This window comes from Chrysochloris asiatica, unplaced genomic scaffold (assembly GCF_000296735.1).
Source record: "Chrysochloris asiatica unplaced genomic scaffold, ChrAsi1.0 scaffold00154, whole genome shotgun sequence".
Taxonomy (NCBI): domain Eukaryota; kingdom Metazoa; phylum Chordata; class Mammalia; order Afrosoricida; family Chrysochloridae; genus Chrysochloris; species Chrysochloris asiatica.
Window position 1 is genome coordinate 7903296 of NW_006408672.1, and position 10530 is coordinate 7913825.

A 10530-nucleotide genomic window follows, 5' to 3' on the forward strand; every position below is an offset into this window, starting at 1 on the left:
ATTAGATACTTAATGTATCCAAAGATTTCACGTAAAAAGGAAACTCAGAGACTCGGAAATTTTTTTTGGCATTGACATTAGAACAAGAACTACTTACTAAAATTTATATGTTGTTGTTGTTAAGTGCCATTGAGTCGTTTCCAACTCATAGTGACCCTGTATAGAGCTTCCAAGGAGTGGCTAGTGAGCTTGAACTGCTGAACTTTCAGTCAAGCACATCAACCTGTGCTATACCAGAACTCTGAAGTTTATATAGGAAAACAACCTATTAATAAATGAACAGACACTGAAGTCCAAAGAAGACATTCTGATGGTCAAGAAGCATACAAAGAAGTATTTGATCATCATCTCACCCCAGCATCAATAACAGAAAATCAGAAATGCTGGTGAGGGTGTGAAGAGACTGAGACCTTTCTATGCTAGTGGGACTGTAAAATGGTGCAGTCACTGTGGAAAATGGTATGGTGCTTTGGCAAAAAGTTGGAAATAGAAATACTGTATGACCCAGCAACCCCTTTACTTTATATATATTCTCTAAGAAATGAGCTGAGACAAGGATATATATACACACCCATGTTCATTGCAGCACTGTTCACTGTAGCAAAAAGATGGAGACATCCTAAATGCCCATCAGTAGGAGAATGGTTAAACTTTGGTGCATACACACAGTAGAATATTGTGTAACATTATCTGCAAAACACCTCATAACATGGATGTATCTCAAAATTATGCTTAGTGAAATTAAGTCAATCACAGAAGGACAAATAAATTGTATGATACCAATGTTGTAAAAAGTTAAAAGTTTTTCTTGAGTAAAGAAACATTCTATGACGGTTTCGAGGGGTGAGAGGGAAGGGAAAGTTATTCACTGGCTAGAGGTGTTGGTGATAATAGTGGTGAGCATATTTGCCTTCCAAGCAGTTGACACAGGTTCGATTCCTGATCAATGTAAATGTTTCCTTTTATAGCCTTGGTAGCATCGTGGGTTATGTGTTGCACTGTTACCTGCAAGGCCAGGAGTTCAAGTCCACCAGGCTCTTCATGGAAGAAAGATGAGCCTTTCTGCTCTCAAAGATTTACAGCCTCAGAATCCCGATACAGGGTTGCTGTGAGTTGGAGTTTACTCAAGTGGCACACCACCACCACAGTACAAGAAGGTGGTGGTGGTGTTAAATGCCATTGAGTCGATTCAGATTCATTGACCCTGTATAAGTGTTCCAAGGAGCAGCTAGTCAGTTTCAACTGCTGACCTTGCGGTTCAAATGGACCTTATGGTCCAGTGCTTATCCTGTAGTGCTGCATACACGCATTAACTTGGGTGATGGGAAAGGCAATATATAAGATAAGAGTTTGGCAGAGGAATGATGGAAGGTAATGGAAGAGAGAGGGAGGAGTGCAAGAGTTAAAGTGAATGGAGATAAATACTGTTAACTGATGGTGCATGAAGGACATTGCAGTCAGTGTAATGAAACGAAATAATGATTTTTTTTTAGAATTAGATTAGAATGCCTCTGCAGTTTGCCAGTTATAAAACACTGAAACTAGATAGTGGTCATGTTTGTACAGCATTGTGAATGTATTTAAATGTTACTGAGTTCATATTTTAAAATGATTGAAATGGTGAATTTTATGTTTCCAAAAAAAATTTCTTCAAAGCTTTTATTATGAATTGAGTGATAGTTTACATGGCAGAACATCAGTTTTGCACTCAACGAATCATACTTTGTGTCATCGCAATGATTACAATCCCCTCCACGTGCTATCGGTTAACAGTGTTTGCCTCTATTCTCTCTTTTTCTTTTGTTTATGTACACAAAAACACTCAGGAATATACAGTTGTTTAAACAACCAAAGGGCACATTCTGCAAGCCAGCCTCCTGCCCGCCAGCACACAGTCTTTCTCTCTCCATGAATCTAGAGTTCTCCGCTGCTCTCTCCATGCCATCACCTCTGCCTCCATCACCAGTGTTGTTGCTTCTCTGGTTAGGATCCCATGTTCCGTAAATGCTTTCTTCCCTCTTGATTGATGGTCCTGGGGTGCTCTGTTCCTGGAATGTAAGATTAACTACTTCCTCTTTTTTGTTACACTTCTATATTTATAGTTGGGACACTCGTAATTAGTCATGATAACAATTATTCACTATTGAATATAAACAGTCTATCGCCTTTTACCAGACCCATCTAGATAAGATAAAAACTATTCAGTGGGGATTTGACCTTTCCCTCCAGGCTTTGAAACTAAACTGCCTCTTGACAACTTGTAAGCCAGCCATTTTCGTGCCTTTATAGCCCCATACATTTTAGGTAGCCAATGTCTAAATTGCCTGTCCCTGTCAACCCTGATGTACTGAGGGGGATAGTCTTGATCCTTGATGTGAAGACTCCTTCCCTCTTGGTTGATATTTTGAACTATTTAGGTTTAGTAAAATTTAAACATACATAACACACATAATCTCTGTTTGAGAACGTGTTAAATATATGGAGGAACAGCTTTAGTTGTATAAATCTTTGTGTTCCTGGAACATACCATATTCTTTCTCACTTTTGTACCTTTTCTCTTATTACTCCTTTACTTAGTTTCCTTTTCTTATACTTTCCTTTCTGTCTAACTGTTTTAGCAAAAAAGAGGAAGATTCTCTTAAGTGGTTTACACAGTGGCAGCAGCAATGGGCTCAAACATAATAACAGTTGTGAGGGTGAAGCAGGACAAGTCAGTGTTTCTGTTGTGCCATAGGGTTGCTGTGAGTCAGAGCTGAGTTGATAGCACTTAATAAGATCTTAGATGATTTGAAAACAGGAAAGGTGCCTGTCAGAGTTTGTATCCTTTCATCATGTGTATTCAATTTATATGCTGACCACATAACCTGAGAGAAACTGGACTATATGAAGAAGGATGTAGTATTTGGATTGGAGTCAGATTTATGAACATTCTGCATCATACAGATAACACAACCTTGCTTGCTTGAAAGCAAAGAGGACTTGAAGTACTTACTGATGAAGCTTGAGAACTACAGCCTTCGGTGTGGTTAAACCTAAACATAAAGAAAATAAAAATCCTCACAAGTGGACCCAAAATAATTATGATAAACAGAAGTTGTCAAGGATTTCATTTTACTTGGATTTACAATCAGTGCCCATGGAAGCAGTAGTCGATAAAATAACACGGGGATTGCATTGGGCAACTTTGTTGCAGAAGACCTTTTTAAAGTGTTAAAAAGCAAAGATGATGCTTTAAGAATTAAGGTGTGCCTGAATGCCTGAACCAATCCTTGGGCTTTTTTTTTTAAAGTTTTTATTGTGAATTGAATATTAGTTGACATGGGGGAGAACATCAGCTTTACATTCATCATATCATATTTCGTTTCTTTGCCATGATTACTATCCCCTCCATGTATCATCATTCAACAGCACTTGTCTTTCATTCCCTCTGTTTTATTCCCCCTTTGGTATTTTTAATTGTTACAATGCATTCAAAAGTTTGACAGTGAATAAGAAACATAGAGGAATTGATGCAAATTGTGTTTTAGAAGAGTATTGAACGTATCATAGATCATCAGAAGAATGAGCAAATCTGTGTTGGTACACGTACTGCTAGAATGTTTCTGAGGGTGAAGTGTAAGACTTCATCTTACATGCTTTGAACATGGTATCAGGGTGGACCATTCCCTTGAAAAGACTGTCATGCTTGGTGTGATGGTTAAGATTCTGTGTTAACGTGAGTTAACTCAGTGTTTTGTCAGTAAAGATGCAGAAATTCCCATGATGAAATCTAATATAATGTAGTTATCTCATTGATGAGTTCTGCGAAAGACGGCTTAATCAATTGTAAGGACGTTTTTTCAAGGGTGTGGCCTGCTTGCAATATTTTAGACACCTGGGCAAACTTGATTTTTGCTGAATCTGGATCCTGCATCTGGCTCATTATTTGACCCCCAACAGTTTGGACTTGAGTTATTGGCCTGCTGTATTGCTTGACAGTCCTGAGAGTTGTTAGCAGCCTGCCGTCTTAAATACTGAGCTTGGATTCATTAACCTCTAAAGCCAGAAGCCTGCCATCTAACCTGCTGATTTTGATTAATCAACTCTACCTCTATGTGAATCAGAAACTACCAGTCTGACATCTAACAAATGACTTGGGAATTGCCTGCCAATACAACTATGTGGGATAAGCACTAAACAACTGTAGAATAAGCACTAAACTTTTAACCAAAAGGTTGATGATTCAAATCCACCAGTTGCGCCTCAGAAGCCCTATACAGGATGACTATGAGTCGAAATTGACTGAACAGCACTTAACAACAACAGTGTGAGCCATTTCTTTGATTAAAATTTCTTTGTATATATGAAAATCTACTTCCTTTGGTTTTGCTTCCGTAGAGAACCTAAATGAAGACACTTGGTAGAGAAAAAAGATGAAGACTCACTCAATGTGATAGATTGATACATGGCTGTAACAATGGGTTCAAACATAGTAATGATTGTGAAGATGGTATAGGACCTGGACAGTGGTTTGTTATCTTGTACATAGGATAAAATGAATCAAAACCGACTTGAGGACATTTAACAAAAACAAGACATTATAACGTTTGTATTTTTGTGATTGACTGCTTTTATTTAGCATAAATGTTTCCAAGGTTCAGACATGTTATAGCATGTATCAGGACTTAATCCATTTTAGTTTTTAATACATGAGTATTAGAAGAACATGTATTGTGTCTACTACCTTTTGTTTATCCAATCTTCTGTTAATGGACATTTGGGTTGTTTTCACCTTTTGGTTATTGTAAATAGCTACTTGTGTATATATACCTAGGAATAAAGTTAGGTCATATGGTAGCTCTGTGTAAGTAATTTTTTCATTTCATAAAAGAAGATTTAATGATCAGAAGTTAATAATCTAACAAAATAGAATATTTTTACTTAGGTCTCTCTGACATGTTATAATTAAAAACGTATCTTGTTATTCTTTGCTCTTGTAAATTCTTCAGTAATGTCATTCTGTGTAGCATTTTGAGAAACTACCAAATTTTTTTCCACTACAGGTGTACCATGAGGTTTAATCTTGACAATGCTAGTGGGATTGAAGTGGTATCTCATTGTGGTTTTGATTTGCTGCTTTTAATGATTTATGAGCATCATTTCATTTGTTTGTTGACCATTTATGTATTATTTTTGGTGAAAGGTTTGTTCAGATCATAAATACAAATTTTAAGCCAATTATGAAGTTAAAATAGAATTTTCATGTTATGTTTTATGGTTTCATTTCTTAGTACATTTTTGATGATTTAAATATTAAAACTATTCACTCATTTGGGATTTATCTATTTGTAAAGTTTGAAGAATGAATTCTGCTTTATTATTTTCCCCTAGATTTCTGCTTTGTTCTAATACCATTGGGTTCATTGATTTAATTTACTGATTTGAGAATAGTACCTATATCTTATTTAAGTCTTGTATTAGGGTCCAGTTTTGAACTTTGCAATTTGCTATTGTGTATTTTGTGTCTGTTGTACTCTTTTTTAATTATTGAGGCTCCATGCTATGTTTTAATATTAGATAAGAGTAGATCTTCCCTATTCCTGTTTCTTAGTTCATTGGTTTTGGAAATCTTATGTTTATTGCAATCATGTATAATTAACATAAAAATGACCTTTTTATAGCTAATTTTTTACTATAGTAATATCACCTATATTTTAGAGTCCCTTTGTGTTTTACTTGAGATACTCAAAATTAGTCTTGAAAAATTGAAGCTATAAATTCAGCGGCCGCTCAAAAAGCTGAATATGGTGTATGTTATTGCATTTTAGTTTAGCCCAATGGCCAAAGGCTCTCAAAGATACATGGTATCTACTGGTGCAGATGGGACCGTTTGCTTTTGGCAGTGGGATTTAGAATCTTTGAAATTCAGGTAAGTGACTTTAATAATGCAATATTTTTTTGTTTTGACATTGTTATTATAATTTAGTCTAAAGAAATGAAGTTTGATTTTGAAGAGTAATAGGAATTGTGGTTGCCTTTTAATTATTTTTTAACTTAATTATGTTATGTGCAATATACGTGCCATTTTGACTGTTTACTATTTACAATATATGAGTCCTGTGGGATAAAGTACTGGACTGTAAGGTCAGTTTGAATTACAAGGTTAGCAGTTCAAACACATCTGTCGCTCCTTGGGAAACCTATGCAGGGTCAATTAAGATTTGGAACTAACTTGTCAGTACTTAACAGCAATTTAGGTATTTGTATTCTTGTTGTAGCATTGTAAGATAAGCACTGGGCTGCTATCCACAAAGTTGGTGGTCCACCAACTGCTACTTGGAAACCCTATACAGGTCACTATGAGTAAGAACTGATACGAAAACACCAAACAACAACAGCAGCAGCAATTTAGGTGGGTAGAATCTTGGTTTGGTGCTATGGGATAAAGCACTAGACTGGCTATTCAAATCCACCATATTCTCATCAGAAACCTTATATAAGCACGATTGGTGTGAGTTGAAACTGATTGGACACCACTCACCAGCAACAACAGTATTTAGGTAGATACATGAGAGAAGCATAGCTATCTGCCTAGTGGACACACGTCTTATGAAAACAAAGTGTGACATAGTATATATATGTGATTAACTTTTTAAAACTTAGAAATGTATAATTAAGAATATAACTGGAAATTCAGGCAGGATTATTAAAGAATTAGAAGACATGGATTGTAAATCTCTGCTATCTAACACAATGACCACTAGGTACATGGGACTATTGAGCACTTCAAATGTGGCTATAGCAACTGAGAAACTGAACTGCTAATTTTAGTTTAAAAATTGATACTTCAGTTGTTAGAATATTTAAAATATGCTTAGAAAACTTTAGTATGTGAACTTACATTTTCACATGTCAGTTTTATGAAATTTAAGAGTATAGATCAGGGTGGGTTTGTTGTTGTTGTTTTTTTTGTATATATAATGATTTATATCCCCAAAGGGAACATTCTGCAAGTCTGCCTCCTGTCCACCAGCTCTCAGTTCCTCTCTTCTTGAGTCCATGAATCTAGAGTCCTCAGCCGCTCCCCCTCTCCATGCCCCCATCTCTGCCTCCATCTCCTGCACTGCTGCTTCTCTGGATAAGGTCCCACACCTATTGGTGCATTCCTTTCTTGATGTTCCTAGGGTCCTCCGTTTCTGGACTGTAAGATCAACCACTCCCCTTTTTTTGTTACAAAACTTCTACCTTTACAAGTATGACAGTCGCGATTAGTCATGATAACAGTTATTCACTATTGAATCTTATGAATCTTATCCCCATCTCCTTTCACCAGACCCATCTAGACAAGATGACAGCTATTCAGTGGGGACTCATTCTTTCCCCCCACACTCTTAAACTAAGCTGCCTCTTGAAACCTTGTAAGCCAGTCACTTTGTGCCTTTATTGCCCCCTCATTTTAGGTAGCCAATGTCTAAGTTGCCCAGTCCTATCTACCCTGTGTACAGATGGGATAGCATTGATACTTGATGTGAAGACTCCTTCCCTCTCTTTTGGTATTTAGAGTCCTGAGTATAGCTCAGGTTCATCAAATTGTAGCAATTTACCCTTGTTTCCTATATCAAAAAAAAAAATTTTTTTTTTTTTTGCAATCTTCCTCTAGTTGAGTTCCGACTATCGAGCCATCGAGGCTAGGTCAAAAGGGTACCGTCTGCAAGTTTGGGTGCCCTTGTGCATCTCCCCTCACCTATATCTGCTGGATGCTTCACTCTCAGCCCCAGCCCTCTGTGGCTATGTCCTTGTACATGGGCTCGAGTGTCCTCAGTTCTCACCACACTTTGGATCAACCATCCCTTCCTCTTCTCTGTCTCATCTCCAAGGTCAACGGGATTCAATGGACTGAGGTTGAACTCAGCCCATTTCTTCATTGCTGCCTTTCCTCTCCTCTACTCACCAGTAGGCGACTGGTTGCCAGCAAGCTGACATGCTTGTTTGTGTGTTCCCTTTGAGTTTCAGACTTACAGGGATTGCTAACCTTGATGTCTTCTTGGTGAACAGCGTGCTTATTCTTGTAGTAGCCAGTAATGCAGACATTTTTGTTTTGGGTTTTTCCTGATCTGTCTTTGAAGATGTATCTTCTGTCACTGTAGCTGTTCCAGACTGGTCTGCTTGTCCTTTCTAGTTTAAATGTCCCACCTCATAAGGTTCTGGATGGGACACAGGATTTCTTGCATCTCAGGTCCTGTACGCTACAAAGGCTTTGCAAGAGGCCTATTGCACTGGGAAAGTTGTAGAACCCCTTTTAGGTATTCTAGTCGGCTATAGGCTGAAGAGGGGCTTACAAGTTTTCTCTAATCATGTTTCCCAACATACTTTTCTATCCCACTCAAGTATCTATTTTACAGTAGTAGGCAAGGGAAACTAATATTCATAGGCAGTTAAGGATTTTAGTATTATTTCCCCTCTTCAAACTATACCTAGATCCCTGTATCCCAGAGCCTTGTATTTCCAAGGTTGAGCATGCATTATTTACCTCTATCCCACTTAGGCCATGCAAACCTGTCTCAGTGTACCTTATCTATATTTTTCTTCAGCCTCCTCTTCCCTTCTTGTATTGCCCTCCCCAGCACCCAAACTAAACCCCAACCCCATGTGGTTACCTTATATTCCATTAGTCCTTCCCTTAATTTAAGACAGTCTATTTTATCCTGTAATCTACCTGACCTTCCCATCACCTGGGTCTCCGTTTCTCTGTGTTTACCCTCTTTCACATTGTAATTGTTTTGATCATAGACTGACCTTCCAGATTCTCTGTTCTTATAATTTTATTCTGTTCTTAATTCTTCCATTTTTGATTGAATTCAGGGTGATGCTGCCACATACGTCATTCTGTAGTTGTTATCTGTTCTTGTTGGTTCTCAGTCCACAGAACTTCCTTTAGGACGTTTTCATAGCATGGTTGGCTTTGGCAAAATCCCTTAGCTTCTGCTTACCTGAATGTTTTGATTACACCATCATATTTGATTGACAGCTTTGCTGGGTAGAGGATTCTTCAATGGCAGTTTTTTTGTTTCAGGGTTTTATGTATGTCTCCCCATTGCCTTCTTGCCTGCATGGTTTCTGTTGAGAGATCCCAGCTTAATCTGATTTGCTTGCCTTTGTATGTTACATTCTCTTTTCCCTGGTTGCTTTCAGAATCCTGTCCTTATCTTTGATTTTGGAGAGCTTGATTATTATATGTCTTGGTGATTGTCTTTTAGGGTCTATCCATCCTGGGGTTCGTTGAGCTTCTTGAATGCTTGCTTATCTTTTCATTTTTCAGGATGTTAGTATAATTTTTGTCCAGAAGCTCTTCAGCTATCTCCTCTGTGGACTCATATGATTGTTCCTGTTCTGGAATGCCAATAATTCTTAAGTTATTCCTCTTCATGTTGTCCAACATGAATCTTAGGCCTTCTTCAGATTTTTAAAATCATTTTTGTGTTTGTTCTTCTATCCTAGTGGTGTTGAGAGATTTATCTTCTAGCTCACTAGTTCTGGCTTCTGTCTCTTCAGTTCTACTCTTTTGCCCTTTCAGTGTATTGTCCATTTCTGATACTGTTATTAATCCTCTGGATCTCTTTCTGTAGGTGTTTGAATTGTTTCCAATGCTGTATCTATCTTATTTGATTGTTCTGTAGTGCTTTCCTGACTTCTTCCTTATTTTTCTCAGCTCTGTTATATATTGTTTTGATACATTTTATAATCATTTTTCTGAATTTCTTCTCAGGCATTTCCAAAGCTTTCCCATCTTCTAGTATGGAGTTTAGGTCTACTTCCAGCTCATTTGCCTCAGTCACTTTATCTTGTTTCTGGACATAAGCAGATATGGTTATCTGCTTCTGTTTTTTGGGCATATTCAGGAATTATCTGTGGCCTTAATACTTAGATGGGTATGTATTTTGGTATTTTTTATGCTTTCTGATTGCCTCTAGGTAGATGTGATCAGGAAATGGGCTTCCCTTTTCACACTTCTTCCTGGGAAATTTCAAGATGCCATGTTGTCGATTTGACGTAACTTAGGATTTAATTTTTGGCCTATTTCCTTTTTAGTCTGCCTGTTCCGCTCCACAATCCGCGTTCAGGCCCTTTTTCTAAACATTTCAGGGCCAGCTGTGGACATTTGGTTTTAAGTGGAAACTGTCTCTTTAAATTTCGAGAAGATCTGGGTGCATGCGTAGTAGAACCCTCTGAGGGTGGGGCTGGGGCACCCACTAGCTCAGGCACCCCTATAGTCACCAGAATGAGGGTGCACAGTTAGCGAGGGACCAATGAACAGATACCAAAAAGAAATGTCCACACCTTTATCTCCGCAGTTCTGTCAGGCATCCGTAGCTGCTCTGATCCTTCCCCCACTTGGTCTCGCCCAAGAGGCGGCTCTTGGAGCAGCTGAGCATCTTTAATTAGAAAGCAATGGATTTCTTGCTTCTGCTACAAATTTCCCTAGTTGTAAGCCTTCTAACCTTCTAAATATTCCTTTATATGTGGTTTAGAGTTATGGTACCATCCCCTGAG

The 10530-nt window shown here is 37.9% G+C and overlaps 1 protein-coding gene across 1 annotated transcript in view; it reads left to right on the forward strand.

Annotated features, from left to right (window-relative positions):
- The window catches only part of BRWD1 (bromodomain and WD repeat domain containing 1), a 197519-nt gene that overhangs the window by 43273 nt on the left and 143716 nt on the right, over window positions 1-10530 (forward strand). Inside the window, exon 8 of the mRNA XM_006870863.1 lies at window positions 5808-5908. Within this exon, the coding sequence (XP_006870925.1) occupies window positions 5808-5908 (101 nt within the window). The remainder of the gene's footprint in view (window positions 1-5807; window positions 5909-10530) is intronic.